At 46.0% G+C, this 20,957-nt stretch overlaps 1 protein-coding gene across 1 annotated transcript; it reads left to right on the top strand.

Annotated features, from left to right (window-relative positions):
• Positions 1-11,724: 11,724 nt before the first annotated feature.
• LOC144367327 (olfactory receptor 14K1-like) lies at positions 11,725-12,669 on the top strand. Its single transcript, XM_078023155.1, has one exon. It carries the CDS (start codon positions 11,725-11,727, stop codon positions 12,667-12,669), a length of 945 nt encoding a protein of 314 aa, XP_077879281.1.
• Positions 12,670-20,957: the final 8,288 nt, after the last annotated feature.

Here is a 20,957-nt window from a genome sequence, read left to right as displayed (position 1 = left end):
GGCAGGGACCTGCAGACCAGGAGGCAGAGGGCCACTCAGCCTTGACCACACCTTGGAAGGACTCACAAAGAAGCACTCATGAAAGCTGGTGTCTGCTGACCACTGGCTTCAGGTTGAAGCCAGATGTGGTGAACATGATAGTAAAGCACAGAGGAAAGCATCACTCCAGTTGACCAACAGCCCAGGAAACTCCACATTCACGAATCACACCCGTCTGGGCCTCCTGCCACGCTAGCTGGGCCCATCAGCACTCTGTGACCCTGGAATAAAGGCACAGGTTCAGGGCAGCCCCCAGACATAAGTGCTGACCTTAATCACTCGTGGTAGGCTTGGCTTCTCAGCTGATTCTCTACGTTATAAGCTCTGTCCCCATAAAGAACATTCAGAGGTCAAGTATAAGATTTCTGATCTGTTTTTTTTATTTAAATTTATTAAGGCAATGCATTCTTCTCACAAAAAAGAAGCAAAAGTCCATATTGAACAAAGCACTTAACACAAAGGGGACATCCTGACCCTCACGGGGAAGAGAGAGCAGGGAGCCGGTTAAGAACAGGATGTCATTCTGAGTGTCATTCCCATTCTCTAGTGCACCCTGGACACCACTTTACATGCGTTGGTAAGCTGTTCCTGTCAGGCATGCAGGTGACCAGAGCCTGCACTTGGGGGCAGACTCTTGAGCAGAGACCACAGGATTGGGGTGGCTTCACTCCAGGAGCTCTCTAGAGAGCAGGAGCTTTCCCTCCTCTGTACCACTCTCCTCACCACCCCGTGCCACACTTCCTCCAGGAAACTAGAATTTCTTGCACATGTCCTGTGTCAACAAGCACATGAAGAACCCAGGCTGAGCGGGCTGATGCATCCACAGCATGGGTCTACCTAACGTCCCGCAGAAGGGGCCTCTGACCTCCTCCAGGCAGTGCTTCTCAGGCCTTAATGGGCACTTGAGGGTGGAGTCCAGGGCAGGTGTAGTTCATCCTCTGGGGTGGGAGTTGTCTGTGGGTCTGCACTTACACAGCTTCTGGAAGTGGACACTGGCTGGACCACACCCAAGGAATGGTCTAGCAGCCTTCTCCTTTATAAAGCCATCCCATTGTATCTGGACTTGTACAGTTGTTATAGACCAATTAAAGTCGAAGGCAAATACCCTGAAGCTCAGAGAGTGACGTGTTTTGCCCAGGTTTGCTTGGCGGAAGGGAGGGTACAGAGCATGTCACCCCCAGATATGCTCCTCTGGTGATAGGATTATTTTTTGAGCTGAAGGCAGCTGGAAATAAATAGGAGCTATAAGGAAACCTCCCTGGCTGCTGGCTCCACCAGGACAGGGTGACCTGTCCCCAAGGCTATGACTGTCAGCCCAGGGACACAGAGGAGCCCCGATGACGAGCCATGCAGAAATGACCCTGGCCTTCCAGCAGTTCCCCCAGTCACCACCCCCAGAAGCTGGGCTTTCCCTCTGCCTGCCTCTGCTCTGAACACTCACTCTTTGTAAAGACACTGCCTGAGTCCACGTTTAGACCCCTCCTCTGAGCTACTCACCTAAGTGCTCCCACGTGCGTGGATCTTTTTAATAGACTGAAGGGTGCTTTTCTTTTATAAATTTGTCTTTTCTCTAATTGGCAGGGCTCTAGCCAGTGAGTCTAAGATAAGTGGAGGGGGAAAGATTTCTTTCATGCTCACTGTAGTTAAAAACAAAAAACAAAAAACACCTAGATTATTAATTATCCTAATGAAGAGAAAATTGATCTATATATCAAGGGTGACTCAGACAAGAAGAAATACAGAGGAAAGATACTCTTTAGCAAAATGTGCTAAATAATGTCTTTCCCTAATTTCCCAAAGCTAACACGTTTCAGTGCCTGTGTCATTCACAGGAAAAGTTAGTCTGCAACAGTAATGACTACTTTTCCTTCTAGCACTGAGCCCACAAGTTCTGTTCTCCTGGGAAACAGGAGCCCAGGAGCACCTGGACTGTAAACCCAGGCCAGCCTGTGGCACAGCTGGGGCTCGATACCCATGCCCCAAGCATGGACCTCGGGGTGCAGATGAACTAGGCAGCCGAGCACTGGCAGAGGCACAGACCCTTCCCCATCCTCCCCTGTCCTCCTCTTCCTCCTCTTCCTCTGGTAACCCCGGGTGGCAGGTGCCTGCCTTGCTCCCAGAGGGAAGAGATGCTGCACAGAGAACAAGTGCCTGGCCATGTCCTCCTGTTCATCACCCTCAGATCACGTCCCCTTGTCCTCTAGGCACCTGGTGGTTGCCCACAAGCCCTCAGATCTCCAGCTGGGTCTGAATCCTGAGGACTCTGGAGGCACAGCACAGACCTGCCCAAGGTGGAGAGGTGCTCTCCAGCCCTGGGGTCCCACGGCAGAGCACAGCTTTTAACATAGGAAGATTTATTTAAAGCTGTGACTATGTCATCTCTAAAAATCTATGTGTCTATCGCCCTATAGTTGAATGGGTTTTTGAACTCATTCTAAGATGTTCTTGGCACATGATTGAAGAGTTTTTAAAAATCAGAGAAAGACATGGTTTGATTATTACTTTTGAATACATTTTCATTTTATTTTTAAAATTAATTACCAGGGTTGTTCATTTTATAAAAAAATGCATGATGATTTACTGACTAGATATGATATGTAATTTAAATACCCAGAAAGTTTAAATGAATAGAGATAATAACTGTTCTCATACCCAAAGCAACGTGTCATTAAAAATGACTGCACTCAGGTTGTTTCTGTTGCAGGCAGACAGGAGGCCCCTGGCGGCTGGCCACAGAGCTCAGAGTGGGGAGTAGAGTTGTGTGGAGTGCGCAGACAGTGGCCCTCCCACGACCCTGGGGCATGCAGCGCCTTCCCACCCAGAGCCGCTCCACACTCACCTGTCCCTGCTCTTCCCATCCATGGTTTTCTCCCTGACTTTGATCACCCTCTCCCCTCCTCCTGACTTAGATCACCCTCTTCCCTCCTGGCCTCTCATTATTCCATGGGTGCTTTTCCTGGCATGCAGGATGCTTTGGCGGGATCTTCCTTGGTCCTCAGACCTCTCAGGCTGTTCCTTGTTCCTTTGGTCCCATCCTGCAGAGTCCCCTTACAGCCAACCTGCCTCCTGCTATCTTGTGCTTTCTCCACCTCATGGGAATTCAGAGCCTCCCACAGAAATGCTTTGCTGTTGAGTAATTAGGTGTGGGGAGCCCTGGGAGAGGAGGCTCCGTCTGTCCCTCGGGGGGTACTTGGGGTCAGTTCACCAAGACATGGCCTTCTACTAAATCTTCCCAGAGCAAGGCTTCAGAACCTTTCCTGTCACTTGAGAGAGAAATCTAAATGGCAAAGTTACCAAAGAAGGAAAAGGGTATTTCTCTGGCTTTATATGTTAATCATTCATAAAATCTGAAAAAACAGAGAGTAGTGTTTTTGTTTTGTTTTGTTTTTGTTTGTTTGTTTTTAGAATGAATAATACAAATTAAAGTGTAAAGGAAACCTAAGCACATCTCAAAATCAAAGGTGAGGGACTGGGCTTGACATGGGTGAGGCCCTGGGCTCTATCCCCTAAAATAAATCAGACAGGAAGTTTGAACTAAGAGACAAATTAGTAATATTTCATGCCCACATATTGTCCCAAAGCACCAACTATAATGTCCTCATTGTATTTTTATTAAATCTCCTACTACTGAAATAGAGTTGATTGTTCAACAGTGAAAAAAAAATAGAACTTCATGTTACAAAACATTATTGGTGGGATAAGAATTAAACAATCCTTGTTAGGAAGAAAATTTTTTTTTTGTAAAAATTATGGGACAGTTGGCTCAGAGCTCAGAGCTCCCCTCCCCACATTAAAAAGTGCCAGATGGGTGGCATGTCTGGGAGCACCAACATTTCATGAATTTGTCAAACTCAACAGTTCACAAGAATCAGCAGTGTCAAGAATGGGAAATGGGAGTTTTCTCTACTGCCAGATTCCTTGTTGGTGCCGATTGCTCCAGGAGTACAATTACTACCTGCAGTGATGCCTCATGCTGCATGTCTGGAGGTTGCTATTCCTGCTCTCTCCGTAACCCTTGTAAGTTCTAGGTTCAACCTAGGAGTCATCATGGTCTGTCTTACAGCCCCAGGCCTGGCTGCCCCATGCCTGGCCGCCCCACACCCAGTATCCTGCAGGAGCACAGACCCCATGATCTCAGAGTGCCCTTGCTCTCCAGAATCCACAAGGACCCACGCCAGTCACTGTCCTTTGCACACGATGCTGGTGGCACTTAGTATTGCTAGAACTTGAAAACTTTTTCTAATAACTATAGTGGAGTGTCTAATTTGGACTTTACTGTGGCTCTTCTTTTTCATTCCTGAATTTGACCAAATTTTAATGTTTCTTTGCCTTCAGGGTATCTTCTCTAAATTGCACATGTATGTGCTTTATTATTAATTCATTTGTGTTTTAAAATTATTTTATCTTATCTATGAATCCTGCAAACTGATGGTTACACATTGTTGAAATATTGTCTGAGACTATGTTTCAACATCATGTATTTGTTGTTAAAAACAAGTTCAACTCTTACTCAGTCACACTTACTAATATTTTCCTCCCAGGCTTTTGCTTTTGGGGTTTGTTTAAGCCTTTTCTTATGCCAACATATTTTTTGAATTATTTTGGAGTTCTGACTAACAAATTTAGGAATTTTATGGTTTTTTTTTTTTTTAGTGATTTATACATGATATTGGGCGTCCTGTGAGGCAATCATGCAGCAGTAAATAGAATTTGTCCCACTGCAGCACCAGTACCTTCCCTGACCCTCCCCCATTGTTAAGGTCTGTAGACAAGTCAAAATAACACGTGGTATTTTGCCAGAGAAATGTTAGAGTTCGTAAACAAGTCTGGATGGTGCCTGGCAAAATGTCAGAGGGAGTGGTTTGAAAAGTAACAAAAGTGAGCTATTAAGTGTAGAGATTCCTTACTGGTTAACTGATGTATCTAGTTTATGCTAATAAGATAAGATGTGCAAAATGTATAAATAGCTCTGTTGTCCTACAATAAAGGGCTTCCATTCCTGCTGCATCAACGTACACAAGTTATTCGTCACCCCCCCCCCTGCTATTCTGCTGCAGCTGGACTGCGGCACCCCATCCCTGCCCTTCCTCTGTTACCAGGCTTCCTTCTGTCTGTAGTTATTTTTTAATGCATGCTTTATAGGTATACAAAAGGTGAAAGTCACAGTTTTCCCCCCTGTGCTCCTCTGATCTCCTTTTATTTTCAAGAGATTTCCCCATTCCCTTATTCTCCTATTTCTATCCAGCTTCTGCATATGATAGAAAACATTCCACCCTTGACGTTCTGGGTCTGGCTTCTTTCACTCAGCACAATGCTCTCCAGCTCCATCCATTTGCCAGCAAATGCCAGAACTTTATTCTTCTTTGGGGCTGAGTATCTATACCACAAATTCTTCACCCAATTAAGGGCATGAAGAGATTGGAAAGAAGATCTTTGCCAGCTGTTCCTCTAGCAGAGTATTAATATGCACAACTTAGAAAGGAAAAAAAACACCAAAAACAACAACAGCAATAACCGCCACCAAAACCAAACAATCGAGTTAATACCTGGGCAAAGACCTAAAAAGACACTTCTCGAAAGAAGAAATACAAATGGCCAACAAATACATGAAACATGTTCACCATCCCTAGCCACCAGGAAATGCAGATCAAAAGTATGTTGAAGGCCTGGGCTGGGGCTAGTGTAAAGTGTGTGTGAGGCACTGGATTCCATCCTCAGCACCACATAAAAATAAATAAAGATTCTGGGTGTCCATTTACAACTTTAAAAATACTTTGAGATTCCATCTCACTCTAGTTAGAAAGGCAATTATTAGGAATACAGATAATAATAAATGTTGCTGAGAAGGTGGGGAAAGGTAAGTTCCCACCTTGTTGGCAGGACTGAAAATGAATACGAATGCTCTGAAAAGAAGTACGGAGGTCCCTCAGAAAACTGGAAATGGAGACATCCGATGACCCAGCTGTCCCACTCCTTGGTGTTTATCCAAAAGAACTAAAGTCAGCTCCCCAGGCACTTGGTGGTCATAGCCGCACAATTCACACCAGCCAAGTTACGGCGTCAGCCCAGGTGCCATCAACAGATGGTTGCGTGAGGAAATGTGGCACATCTACACAATGGAGTATTACTCAGCCATGAGGAAGGACAAAGCTGATGGGCATGAAGGGAGAGAGGAAAAGAGAAGCTCGGTGGCCGTGGGACTTAACACAGCCCACACGACACACCCCCACCTCCAAGGACTGTGAGTCAGTGACCCTCTCCACAAGAACTGAGCTGAGTTAGGGTGGCCAATGGGAGGAAAGTGGGCATGCAGATATAAATTAGTTGTTACATGCTTTAGAAGCTAATGAGCGTCTTAGGACATGATTGTCACCTACAGGCAGCAAATAGGTAAGGAACTACTAAGAGTTACCCTAATGAGACCCAGAGGGAGCTCCCCTTCTGCAGGCTGGAGGAAAGGGCAGTGGGCTGGGCTCAGTCTGAAGGTGGTGAAGGCCTGGCCTCCTGGGCTTGGGGTGTGAGCAGTGATCTCAGCGCAGCCAGGAGCGCCTTGGGGAGCAGCCCGGGCAGTCACACAGGCCTGCTCTGTACGGCTTTAAAGACTTGACCCTCCTGGACAAGTGCCTGAGACCAAGGCCACTAAGCACAGTTCTCCTGCCCCAGAACTGGGAGCCTGACAGTGGGAGCACACTTTGCATGTGGAGGACGGCCTCAGGGCCACAGTGAGTTGAGGGGCAGAGGGGAGGGTGGGACTTGGAGCTGAGCTCCGCTCTACGTGGGAAGTTCCCATGGACCCTTCTGGGCACTGGAAGCATTTCCAGGAAGCTCAGGCTCCTAAAGAGCAACCTTGGCCCTCCAGTCCTTCACCCTCACTTCTCTCCTCCATCCTGTCTGTCCCTCACCTGCTCTTCCTGCCCAGAGTGGGAGTTTACTTTAACGTTGTATATGAACAGTAGAGTGGTGTCTGTACCTGGCCCTACCCCAGCTCTGTGGGCGCAGCAGACCCCCGGGGATGCAGGGCTGTTCTGTAGAGCTGGATGGGACACCTGCAGGTTTGCCCCATCACGTGGAGCTTCTCTGGACCCATGAGTGTCTTGGCACAGAGGGGCACAGCCTTGCTGTGCCATGTCCTCTGTGAAGCAGAGCCCACAGAGGCTCCAGCAGGCTTTCCCGCACTCACTTCCTACGTGGCCATGAGGATATGGTTCAAGCAATCAAAATGAGCTCCAGGGTGGAGATTGGCCCTCCAGGGTGGAGCCCTCCAGGGTGGAGATTTGCCATTGAAGCCAAATGTGGTGTGAGAAGACTCCAGAGGCTTTGCTGCTAGCTCTGGACCCTGGAAGCACAGGGAGGTGACATGAGGGAACCTGCCCTCAGAGTTGCTCCAAGCTTGGCACTCGCCAGAGGAGAGAGGAGAGTGTGGGGTTGAGCTGCAACCTGAGTCAGGCTCCCCACTGCTGCCTGCACTGGGGCCAGTACTGCCTTCCAGCAGCAAGCACACTGGAGTGTGCAAGGTAGCCAGAGGTTTCCTTTGTGGATGGGTCTTCCAACTTTTAATTTGGAAGAGAAATGAATTCTTGGAGAATTTAAGTAGACAATGTTATTACTATTGAAACTGAAAGGACTTGTTTCCCTGATATGAAGACTCTGAAAGCCTAGGCTGATTTTCAGAGCACACCTTCTGGAGAGCAGTGTGGAAAAGTGTGTGCATGTGTACCTGTGTGCACCTGTGTGCATGTTTGTGTGCATGTGTGTATGTGTGTGTGCATATGTGCATGTGCTTCTGTGCATACTTGTGTGTACACATGTGTGCTTATGTACATGTGTGTGCTTGTGTGTCCACAGGTGTGCATGCATGTGAGTTTGCGTGTGCTTGTGTATATGTGTGTGCACAGGTGTGCATGCATGTGTGTATGTGTACTGTGCCTGTATGGGTGTTCGGGTGTGGGGTAGTATTGTCTGTAGTTCTGGGTGTCTTGGTTGCTGTTTCAACACAGCTTCTCACCTTCTAGCCTCTTAAAAGCACCTCATATGAGCCAGGTGCCATATCATCCCAGCTGCTCTGGAGGCTAAGGCAGGAGGATGGCAAGTCTGAGTTCAGCCTGGTAACTTAGCAAGACCCTGGCTCAGTGATAGAGCACCCTGGGCTCAATCCCTGGTTCCACACCAATCAAACAAGAGCCCCATCACATTTCAGTTTACTTTCTCATTCTTTGATTTACATTATTCTCATCTGGTTCTCACTAAAAATAAAATAAATTTGACGCCCAATTTTACCAATTGCTCTTTCCTCCACTACCTATTTAGTTTTCTCCTTGATTCATTATGCTTGAAAACAAATGTAACCAAGAGCATTTGAGCAGAGGACCTGGGGGCTGGGGATGTAGCTTGCGAAGCTCTGGGTGTGATCCCAGCACCAGAACAAGAACACAATAGAGAAAGCCGTCTTGTAGCATCCTGCTGGAAGTCCAGGTACATCCAAGGGAGCGAGAGAAAGCCCCACATTGTTGAGTGCTTTGTGGTTCATTTTTTTATGTGCACGTTTTTAACATCAAAGTATGACTATTCCTCACCAACACCCTAATTTGTTAAAAAAATATAACTTCAAGGCATTTTTTTTGCATAGTGGAAATAGAATTATTAACTTTTTTGGTTTTTAAAATTTTACTATTCCAAATAACATCCTAATATTACACTATAGAATTTCTCATTTAAAATGTTCATTTTGTTTTATTGTGAAAGCAGGAGTTTGATTCTTGGCTGTGAGTGAAACTGTGCTGCTCAGATTGCACACTTGTCTAAGGTAAGGAGTGACCACACTGGCACTGGCGGGTGCAGAAGCCAGATAAAGAACAGAGAAGATGGACACATGCCTGTAATCCCAGAGTCTCAGGAGGCTGAGGCAGGAGCATCACGAGTTCAAAGCCAGCCTCCGGAAAAGCAAGGCACTAAGCAACTCGGTGAGACTCTGTCTCTAAATAAAATGCAGAATAAGGCTGTGGGTGTGGCTCAGTGGTGGAGTGTCCCTGAGTTCAATTCCTGGTTACCCACACCCTCCTGCTGCCAAAAATAAAATAAAATAAAAGAACAGGTGAGACTCTGAGCTGTCTCTCCAGGTGGAGAGGAAGAACAGAGGCTAGGGACAGAGAAGCCTCCCGTTCAGCGTCCTCCATGGAGAGTGCCCCGCCATCCTGGAGAACTCAGAGAGCATGTCCCTCAGCTCAGCTGGACAAGCCTTGCCAACACAGAGCAGGCCAACCAGGACAGCAGTTAGGAACCCCGTTCTGAACAGCGGCTCGCCTGAAGCTGTCTCTCTGGGGTGAACAGCAGTGATGAGGATAGGAACTTGTCAGAAGACCCAGGAGCAGGACAAGGCTGGGGAAGCCTTCAGTGGGAGGAATCCAAACCAGGAGCCTGGAGGACAAAGTCCACTTCTCTGGCATCAGGGTGCAGGAAAGCAGCCTCTGACACTGAGAAAATGTGTTCCTGAGGCAATGCTAAAGCAGAATCCAGGGCACTGAGCGAAGGACAATGGACAGGCAAGAACAGGTACAGGCCTCCCTACCCTGGATGTATGAGTGGACTCTGGTAGAGGCCCCTGGTCCTGGTAGCAGCACGCCTGCTGCTCTACTGTGTGCAGAGAACATGTCTAACATGTGCTGGTCCTGGTGCTAATCACCATCAGGCCTAGAATGTTATGACCGTCACCTGGCTTAGTCTTAGGAGTTGCTGTTGTCATGAAAAATGTCACTGTGTTTTTGAAAACCAGTTTTTTTCAAAATAATTTGTATGGCTTTCTAATTTTTTTTAACTATGCTAATATCCACATTAAAGAAGCAGATTAGACACTAAAATAGCACTTTCACCAAAAAATTACACTATTTAACAAAAGCATGGGGAGAGGAATCAAGATCTTTCAAAATAAAAGAGAAGTGGATAATAAATGTAAGATCACTTTACAGCAAGGAAGATTACACATTTCAACTTACTTTTTTTATTTCTAGTTCATTGCAGTTTTGCATCACATTGGAGTTCATTTTGGCATATTCATAAATGCACATGACACAGTTTTCTGCATTTCAGTCCCAGTACTAGCCCCTTCCCTCTCCTCCACCCTAACCCCATCCCTCCACTATCTACAGATCTTTCTTCTGTTTATTTATTTAAATTAGTGCATCATAGTTATGTACAAGATGGGAATGCATATGGTATGCTCCTACATGTGCAGGCAGAATCTGGTCGGCGTTACTCCTCGGTTCCTGGTTTTGTTTCCTTAGCTCAGGGGTTGTGTTGAGGAAGCTGGTGCTGTGCCAACGTGTTGGAGTGTTGGGTCTTGGTTTGTCTCTAGCAGCTTCTCTTTGAGTTGATTTTCATGCAGGGTGAGAGGCAGGGATCGAGTTTCATTCTTGCTCATGTGGGTATCCAGTTTTCCCAGCCCTACTGTCCTTTCTTCACATTATGCTTTGGGGACCTTTGGTGAGTGTCGTGTGGTGGTATCTATGTGGGTTTGTTCCTGTGCCTTCTGTTCTATTCCATTGGTCTTCCTGTCTGTTTTGATGCCAATCCCCACATTTTATTCTCAATTTCATTAATTTGGGCTGTGATGATCTTTTCCTGTCTTCTGCATGTTTGGAACTAGTTTGTTCCTGCTTTTCTGGGCCTTGATGTGTGGCTTTCAGTTGCTTACTTGGGATCTTGCTGTTTTTAACACAGGCACTTGACGCTGTAAGCTTTCCTCTAAGAACCACCCTCAGAGTGTACCAGAGGCTCAGGTATGTTGTATCACTACTATTCTTGTTTGAGTCTAGGAATTTTTAAATTTAATTTCTCAATGTCCTTCAAAAAGAAAAGAAGTGAACAATAAACAACAGCATCACTTAATAATAACGAATATTTCCTTTTTTAGTTTATTTTTATTTTACTCTTCCTCTTTCTCAGATGTCAAGTTTCTACTGAATTGACTGCTACATTTCTCAAGATATGAAATGGCCAACTATAGAAAGTCCTTCCTGTCTTTCTTTCCTCCTTCCTTCTTCCCTTCCTCCTTCCTGTCTTCTTTCTTTTTTCCCTCCCTCCTTCCTTCCTCACTCCTTTCCTTTCCTCTTTTACTTTTGTGGTGCTGGGGATTGAACCAGGGCCTTGCAAATGCTGGCCAAGTGCTCCATCACTGGGCCACACTCCAGCCCATTATTTCTTTAGGATCCTGCTTGAAACCAACAGCTTCAGCCAACTGCTGGTCTTGATTTAGGTCAAATTAGCAACTATTTAAAAGATTGCAGTGCACAAGAAGCAGAAGTTTTATTCAAGACTTCTCAACCACACAAAAATTTAAACAAGTAGGATGTTATTCATATAAAAAGGTATTACCCTGTTACAATTACAATTATGTAGCCAAACCTGCAATTATCGGTGGGAAAAAATTACCCCCAAATCATTTCGTGTTATCAGGGAAGGAACTGTAATTCTTATGTTTTTTATTTGCAATCAACTTGAGTCCAGGTATATTGCAGGTTTTTGTTGACTGACTCATGGGTCCACTAGATATGCGAATACCTTGGCATTTTAAAGCTTTCTCCCTCACTATGCTCACCTCTACTCTTCTCAGAAATTAAGGAGCAAGTGATATTCCTAGCTGATGTGTTGCTTTACCTACTTTTTTCTTGACACTGGCTCCTGACTCAAGTTATGAAGAACCGGACGCTGGTGGTGGAGTTCCTGCTCCTGAGGCTGGCTGAAGGCTGGGTGCTGTGGCTGCAGGCTACGCTTTTCTTGATGATCTACCTCATGGCTGCGCTGGAGAATGTAGTCATCCTGCTGCTCACGCTTGTTGACCGCCGTCTCCACACCCCAATGTACTTTTTCCTTAGGCATTTGTCTTTCTTGGACCTGTGTCTCATTTCTGCTACCATGCCCAAGTCCATCCTAAACTCCTTCACGCTCTCGGACTCCATCTCCTTCCTGGGGTGTGTGCTGCAGCTCTTCTTGGTGGTCCTGTTGGCTGGGTCGGAGATTGGCATCCTCACAGCCATGTCCTACGACCGCTATGTGGCCATCTGCCGCCCTCTGCACTATGAGGCTGTCATGAGCAGCGCTTTCTGTGTCCAGCTGATGGCCCTGTCGTGGATCAATGGGGGGGCCTTGGGAGTCTTGTACTCGGCTGGGACATTCTCTCTGGAGTTCTGTGGTTCTAATAGGGTACATCAGTTCTTCTGTGATGTGCCTGCCCTTCTGAAGCTCACCTGCTCTGAAGAGCACACCACCATCGAGGCCAGCGTGGCCGTCGGGGTCTGCTATGCCTTCTCATGTTTAGTGTGCATTGTGGTCTCCTATGTGCATATTTTGTCCACGGTGTTAAAGATCCCATCCAAGCAGAGCCAGTCCAAAGCCTTTTCCACCTGCGTGCCTCACATCATTGTGGTGAGCGCATTTCTGGGAACTGGTGCAATTGCCTATTTAAAGCCAGCAGCTGATGGGCCCCCCGTTGTAGACCTGCTGGTGTCTGTGTTCTACTCCACAGTACCTCCAGCCTTGAACCCCCTCATCTACTGCCTGAGGAACAAGGACATCCGGTCAGCTCTGGGCAAAGTCCTCAGGAGGGTTAGGAGCAGTCGGCAATGGGAACAGGACTAAGTCGAAGCTGGTACCCAGAGTTTCAGGGGTTTGTTGTTGTTCTGCATCTACTGAAGTGTTTAAATTTCTACTTAGAGATTTAAATGCTGCACAGCCTTTTAGCAACAACTTCAGGATGTATGTTTTCGTAGACAGTAAGCCTTTTCTTACCCCCCTTCACTTTATATCTTATTGTTATGGAAATTGCAAAGGTTTCCTACTATACTCTTGATTTTGATTCTTGTTCCTAAGTTCCGTGAGCTTTCTATGAAGTTCTTATCTCTTCAAAACTTCCATGTTTCCTGGGTTTCACTTTATTTAGCTAATGATTTATAATTTCAGAGTTTTCCTTGCATTCTTTATGGATTCAACTTGACTATACAGCTGTTCTGATTTTCACTATTTGGTGAAAATTATTTTAACTTAAAATTATGACCTTAACAATTTTGCACTTCAAAACAAGGTACTTAATTCTATCACAAGTTTCACTTTTTGCTCCAATAAATGCTTGATATATTTAAGGTACTGGAGATTGAAGTAAGGAGCACTCTATTCCTGAGCTACATCCTCAATCCTCTTTATTTTTATTTTGAGACAGAGTTTTACTAATTTGCCCAGGTTGGCCTTGAACTTCTGAATACCTGGGATTACAGGTGTATACCATTATACCTGTCTGTTTGATGTACTTTATATCATTACAGATTTAAGCATATGATTCCGTCACATCTGTGTTTCTTTGCATGTAAATTATATTTTTGGATGCAGGCACTTTTCTCTTAACCAAAACTTGTTTGTACCTAATGTGCAAATTCCTGATATTGTGCTAATAATGTTCTGTAATTTATGAAAGTAACATCTGGCATGGCTTCTAACATTGTGATAAATCCCACCTTCTCCAGACTTTCCAGGTCATGTAACACTTCCAGAACCCTACAGGTGCAACCTGCAATTATCAATGGGAAAAATTACCCCAAAACCATTTCATGTTATCAGGGAAGGAACTCTCACAGCAGGGAACAGTTCAGCTCCCTCTCCAGTCTGCCTCCTTCCTGAAGATGGAAGCCATGCTTGTTGACCACCTTCACTGTGTGCAGGTTTTATGTCCACCCCTTCTGTTGGTCCTCCCAGCCAAAGGAAGGTTGCTACAGCACTCAGCATGCAGAAGGCAGAGGGTGTGCTCGGTTGCCCATATCACAACACAGGGCTGCAGTAAACGCCCTTGCTTTCGACTGGACACACCTTTCAGACTGGGTGCTCAGCACTGCATCTCTGAAAGTTTTTCCTATGACCCACCTCAGGAAATCTTCTATTTGTTTATAGTCTACCAAAATTTCCCAGTCCAGCCTGAGCCTGGCTATAAAGTACTTAGTTTCCTATTTCCAGTCTATGAAACCCTGTATGTAATAGACAAAAGTAATTTAAAATGCTTTTTGTAGTGGGACTTGTATATATATTGACAGAAAATAAGTTAAGTATCTTGTAGAAATCAAGCTGCAGCGGGAACACTGGCCTATGAGGCCCCCCATGAGGCCTTTATGATGTAGTTCATAATTCAGAGTCTTCAAAAGCTTGACTTTTAATAGACATTTGATCCAGGTCAGTTTATTTTATACTATCATAAACTTATCTTTCTCTGAAATTTTTTTGTATTAAATGAACCCATCAATTTTTAATTAAATCCCTTTTACAAAAATGCTGAATTGAAATATGGAAAACATGCACATCAGGGAATGGAAGGCATTGGATGATGACAAAGCTCTCAAGGGGGAAATCAGTAAAGTGATCCATGACCAGCCTCACCTAATTAAGTCCCAACTTTCAAAGTTTCTAGCATGAAGAGCACCAGCAGCTGGGGACCTGGACTGCATCACAGGGGCCTTTAGGGACCTTCCAGATCCAAGCTACAATACTGCCTGTAGTCATGCCAGGTCCCGTCTGCTTCACGTGCACCTTGATATTGTGTGTTAGTGCAGACACACATACACACACACAAACACACACATTCACAATTAGGTGAAGAATTTCCTTTTGGAATCTGGTCAGACACAGTATCTGTCTCTTTGGAAGACTCCGGATTGTTGCTAATTAGACCTACAGTCCTGGCCATAGCTGTGTCTCTGTGGAGATGGACCCCTTGGCCATGGGCGGTATGCCAGTAGGCATGGATGAAGACCTCATGTGAACAGAGGTGAATGGCTACAAACACGTTCCTGTCCCAGGCTGCAGGAGGAGGGAACTAATGTAGGGAAGCGAAACTTTCAGAGCCCTCACAAAAGAAAGCAAGTCGACAGGACAGGAGAATCAACAGAGGACCACGGGTGTCCAGGCCCATGTCTGGAGAACACCAGGCAGGCAGCAGAAGTCCTACTGCAGAAGTGGTTCTAAAGTAGAGAATTCTGAATGCTCCCAATGCAAATAACTGATCCAAAAAATGGTGGAAATGCTAATTACCTTTGATTGATCTTTATAAAACATGTGTATTGAAACGTCACACAGTCTCCATAAGTAAATATATTATGAGTGAAAAGAACTTTAGAAGGTAGCACCAAGCAAACCAAGAGGGATCTGGACTCGTGCCTAAGTACCACTAGACACATGTCTGTGTGTACTTCAGAGGGTGGCTGGCAGGACTTATGAGCTCCACAGCTGATCACTGAGAGATAGAGAACCTGATCCCTGACTCAGTTTCACTTATTGGAATATTTTAAGGATATTTGAAACAACCTATGTACAGGAATCTCTTTTTCCCATAACAAACTTCATGATTTTTAAATATGAATTATTTCCAGTGAAAGCTTTGTGACCAAAATGGGAAATAATTACATAAGTGAATTTTAAACACCTATTATGAAACCTACAGTTTCACTCGTACTTCATGTTGAAATGATCGTGTTTTAGATCCTGTGTTTGTCACTGTCACTTTCTGTCACTGTGACACCACACCCGGGACAACCTCCCTAGGTATGAGAAGAGAAGACGGAGTCATGGCTTCAGAGGTCCCAGCCCATGGTCAGTTGGCCTCAACCATCTGTACCTGTGGCAGGACAGACATGGTGGAAGGAACTCACAGAGAGGTCAAGTCACCTGCTGGCATCTGGGAAGCAGAGAGTGTGCGGGGTTCCCCACCTGCCTCTCCAGGGCAGCTCAAACACTCATTCCCCCCACAGCCTCCAGAGGGCTCCACCATCTCCCTGCAGCACCACAGCTGGTGCCCCTGCCTTCCAATCTAGGCCCTGGGACACTCCAATCCAAACTGTGGCAGATACTGGGTTAAACTGTGTCATTCAAAGTGATGGCACCAGTTTCCAAAATTGCATCTATCACTTGCGTTATGGTCCTGCTTGACATGGGTAATTGGGAAGAAATGTGACCTGTGCGTGTGTGCTGCTCTTTGCTGGGTGCCATATGGCTGTTCAGAGACTGTTGTAGCAGCCCGGCTGGCTGGGCAAAATAATCGGGGGCGGGGGGGGGGGGGTGACGAACAACTTGTGTACATTGATACAGCAGGAGAGGGAGCCGTTTATTGTAGGACAGGAGCAGTATTTATACATTCCATACAGCTTATCTTAATTAACATAAACTAGATACAGCAGTCAACCAATAAGAAATCTCCACACTTAATGGCTCGCTGGCGCCACCTCACAAACCACTCCCCCTGGCAAAATGCCAGGCGCCATCCTGACTTGTTTACAGTCTCTAACACTTTGTGGTGCATAATTACTGCTCATAGCAATCATGAGCACCTATATGCCAGAGGTTCCTCTAGGGACTTAATACATGTTCCTCATTTATGAAGCCCTGAGGAGTTCTCTACACTGTGGACTGCTGTCTTTATTTTACACTGAGGAGAAGGTGAGACTTGGTTCAGATGGGACTCTGGTAGAAAGCACTATTGTGACTGGTTCCTTCAGGGAAGGGGAGAGAGAGACATGGACAAATGAGATGAAGATACAAGTAGACTCCCATGGTCATCTAAGTCGAAGCAACCACTTCAAAGCCCATGTTCAGCACACAGAGGGCCCTAGAGCCCACTTCTGTGATGAAGACTCAGGCCTGAGCCTTGACAGCAGTTGGATCTGGTGAAGCATCTGAGTGTAAACTCCACCCCTAGCCAGGTGTGGTGCTGTATCCCTGTAATCCCAGTGGCCTGAGAGGCTGACGCAGGAGGATTGTGAGTTCAAAGCCAGACTCAGCAACTTAGTGAGGCCCTAAGTAACTTTGTGAGTCACTGTCACTAATAAATAAATAAATAAACAGACAAACAAATAAAAATGTTTTAAAAAAGGGTGGGGATGTGGCTCAATGGGCAAGTGCCTTGAGGTTTAACCCTCCATACCAAAACCAACTCGCCCATTCCATAACATTATGGAAGCACAAAACTGCCTGCTGCTGGGTTGTCAATGTATTGGTGTGTATTCCTTAGCGTGGGTGAAGTGACTTATTGTGTATCAGCAACTGACCTTAAATGGAAAGAGGATCGTGCTATTCTGGGTTCCATTTATTTAATGCAAAAAAAAATTCCTTTTATTTTCTGTGTGTGATTTTTAATATTCACTGAAGTAAAAAATAACAGAGTGCCTGCTTCTTTTCTGAATTTTTATCCAGATCTGCATGAAGGAACCAAGCTGCACGCACAGAGGTGGCCTCACTACAACTTAGTCCCACTCTGTTCTGACCCATCTGCACACCCAGTCCCCCACTCTCCCATAGGAGGCTCAGTGTCTGTGCACTTGTTGTCACTCAAGGCTGGAGGTGACACAGGCTCTACAGGCCCATGGACCTCCCTGTGGTAGGCCAGGTGCTCAAGCAGGCTGGCAGCTGGGTGTGGTCTCAGGGCTGCTCAGGACAGGGACTGGCACCTCCAGTTGAGCCTGAATCCGAAGGCCCCACCCTGCTCTCTCATATTCCCAGACCTTGGAGTACCCCTGTGCTATGGTGCCACGTGCCCTCCTCCTTCCATCCCTCTGCCCAGGAACCTCCTCTAGTCAGGGCCTCCGCAGGTCCTATTCTATGTATGGAGTGGCCGCCTCTCTCCTGAGGATCTTGCTCTTCACCCGTGGAAACTGAGTCCTGGCCCATACAACACTGCCTGCCTCTGTCCTCCTTTGCTGTGGGTGAAAGAGGGTGTCAAAGAATAGAAAGTAACAGTGACCTGCTCTTGCATTCTCCTTCTTTTATTTCAAATTCATTTGGTATTCCGAGCCCCCCTGTCAGGTACACCTCCATGTGCCCAGGTGTCCATGCACTGTGCTCACAGAGTCCCATTGCTGGGGTGAGAATGCTGACACCCTCATCTGGTCTTCTTTCACTGCATCATGAACTGTAGCCAGGCTGTGAATAGAGAACACAGGATTACAGCTGAATGGGCATTCCATGTTTGGCCAGTCTAAAGCATGCATGCTTGTGATTGATCGAAGGGCCACAAAGAGGGATTTTTAGAAAGCAAAATAGAGACAATTACATCAAGTATGTGTGGATTTAGAAGTAGATTTTCCATGGCATTAAAACAGAAAGCAAAGGCTTTCTGTGGCACAGAAGTCTTGAGTGTTGTCTTCTCTTTAACGTGTGGTGATCTATTTACATTAAAAATACAAAATCCCATACTTCCTGTAGGATCTCGTTCTAGTTAGATCACAAATGCTTCTAGGTTTTATTTTCCTAATCTTGACCTTAAATGGAACGAGGATCACGCTATTCTGCAACGTTCACCCAGGAGCAGAGGCTTTGCGAGACCAGCAGGTGACTAGCCCTTGGAAGAGGACTCCTGTTTCGTGGGACACTGATGGAGATATGCCCCAGAGACACCTGGAGCCTGGCTCCGCTTTAGCCCACCCGGGTTCTGATGGCATGTGCTGTCACGCCCTTGGCGGGCACCTCACGCTCCAAGTCAAAGTCAGGCAGTTTGTATGCACCTCCAGCAGAGCCTGAGCTCTACCCGGAGATCCTCAGAAGAGAGTCTTCCAGAGACCAGGAACCAAGGGCGCCTTGCTGGGTTCACAAAAAGGAGCGCGAAGCCTGCGCAGTGCCCTGCGGCTGACCTCAGGTGAGCATCCGCGGGGCCTTCCTCTTCTTCACAGACTCAGTGTGGACCTCAGCATCTTCCCCGTCCTGGGAACCTGTTCTTGGCATTGACCTTGGAGCAGTCTGGCTACCACTCTCCTGGCCCATGCGCTTGGGTGCTTCAGGTGATGGGAAGAGCGCAGTTGGTTGGGTGCAGAGACAAGACGTCCAGCACACGTCCAGCGCTCCAGGTGTTGGGAGATCTCAGAGATTGGGTGAGGCGCTTGGATTAAACCGAATCTGGTGATCTGAAGCCAGAGCACAGACCAGCTGTGTGGTTGGGTGGGCGGTTTACAGGCTGGTTGGTTGAGAGAAGAAGCCTGCCGCTATTTCCTCAGCGGCTTGGGGGCTGTGGTTTTAGGTGCGTTCACAGGGATCCATCCGTTAGCCACTGCAGGGCCTGTGCCTTTTCTCCTGTGGAGCTTCCTGCTTGAAATCTTCTTGGCTACCTTATGGCCCCTCTGCCTCCTGGGCTGGCCAGCGTGGAGGTCTTCCTCATGGTTTTCATGTCAGCCTTCACATGTCCTCAGAGCTGACCTGAGTTCCTTGCAGACAGCAAGGTAGGTGAGTCTCATTTTCAAAAGGTCCATTAAAACCTGCCTGTGCCTTCTGCCTAGAGAATTTTTTTTTAAAGAGAGAGTGAGAGAGGAGAGAGAGAGAGAGAGAGAAAGAATTATTAATATTTATTTTTTAGTTCTCGGCGGACACAACATCTTTGTTGGTATGTGGTGCTGAGGATCGAACCCGGGCCGCACGCATGCCAGGCGAGCGCGCTACCACTTGAGCCACATCCCCAGCCCTGCCTAGAGAATTTGATCGATTCCTCTGGAGTGTGGTGATGGACAGGATGCGCGGTGCCCTTGGTCCCCGGAGCTCTGCAGGCCCCCTACTTACTGGCCTCGGAGGCACCATGGAGCCACGCGTTCCTCCTTCACTGCCCCTCTTTCCCTCTGTGGCTGCCTGCCTTTGCTCTGTTCTGTAGCCACACAGTTGGAGTCTTGTTTCCTCTTACACATTTCCCACAAATGGTTTTCTTTGTGATGACCATGGGGATCAGATAAAATGTCTTAAAGTTACAGTGATCTGTGTTTGACTGATAGCTGTACTAAAATAACATACACCATCTATTTTTTTCCTTTTATTTTGCATTTCTTCAGCTTCGGGTAATTGATGTCACAATCTCATCTCTTCATAATATATATGATATGTATCATGGTTTTGTGAACATTTTATGCATTCCTAGAAGTGATTTGCACACCAACATTACAGTAGTAAAGAAAATCTGTGTTTTCTGTACGTTCACCTGAGAGCTTTGGTGCTGTATATTCTGATGCTCCTCTAGAGTTGCTTCATTCCCACTAGAATGGCTCCTGTTGGCATTTCTTTGGGGACACTCTAGTCATGTTTAACATGCTCAGGAAAGTTGGTTTCCCATTATTTCTGAAGGCAGTTTGGCTGCAGGCATCCTCCTTGACAGGAAGCTCCTTTTCTCTAGAGTCTTGCATATGCTGCTCCTCTCCCTTCTGGCTGGTGGAGTCTCTGCTGAGAAGTCTGCTGATAATACAATGGAAGCTCCCTCCTATCTGCCCAGTCACTTTGTCCCTCTTTTAGGGTTCTCTGTGTAACTTCTGGAAGTTTTTTTTATAAGGTTTTTTTGGATTTATTTTATTGGATTTTCACAAGTTTGTACATACATTTCATTCCTAAAACTTTGAATGTTTTCCATCACAATTCTGTTTTAGGACATGTGGCTCTTTCCCTCTCTTCTCCTCTGGGAATTCCCTTGATCCACAAGCTAATGCCCCAGCATTCCCTACTTTCTCTTCACTTTGCTCTATCTGATTTTTCTTTCTTTCTTTCTTTTTCTTTTCTTTTGTGTTTGTTTGTTTCCCCCTTTGCCTTGATAATCTTAAATTACCTGTATCCATGGTTGCTGATTCTTGGGTTTGTTCAAGTCTGCTATTAAATACCTCTAGTAAATTTGTCAATTCAGTTATTATATTTTTCAAGTCAAAATTTGATATCTTCTTTTTATTGATAGCATCATTTTTCTGATTTTGTTATCTACATGTGTTATTTTTTAAGTACATTCAACGTTGTTAGTAAGGTCGTTCTTATTAGCTCCTCAGGGAATTCACAAACCTCAGTGTCTCTAGGGTTAGTTTCTGGAGATTTATTCTGTTGCATTTATTGATTCATGTTTCATGGGTTGTTTTTTTTTGTAATTTTGTGATTTTTCTTTCTCTTGC

The sequence above is a fragment of the Ictidomys tridecemlineatus genome, chromosome 1 (genome assembly GCF_052094955.1).
Source record: "Ictidomys tridecemlineatus isolate mIctTri1 chromosome 1, mIctTri1.hap1, whole genome shotgun sequence".
Taxonomy (NCBI): domain Eukaryota; kingdom Metazoa; phylum Chordata; class Mammalia; order Rodentia; family Sciuridae; genus Ictidomys; species Ictidomys tridecemlineatus.
Note: the sequence above shows the minus strand (reverse complement) of the source record. Positions and strands in the feature narration are given on the sequence as shown.

Excerpts from the sequence above, each read along its gene's own strand:
- LOC144367327 (XM_078023155.1), top strand. The coding sequence starts at position 11,725 with ATGAAGAACCGGACGCTGGTGGTGGAGTTCCTGCTCCTGAGGCTGGCT.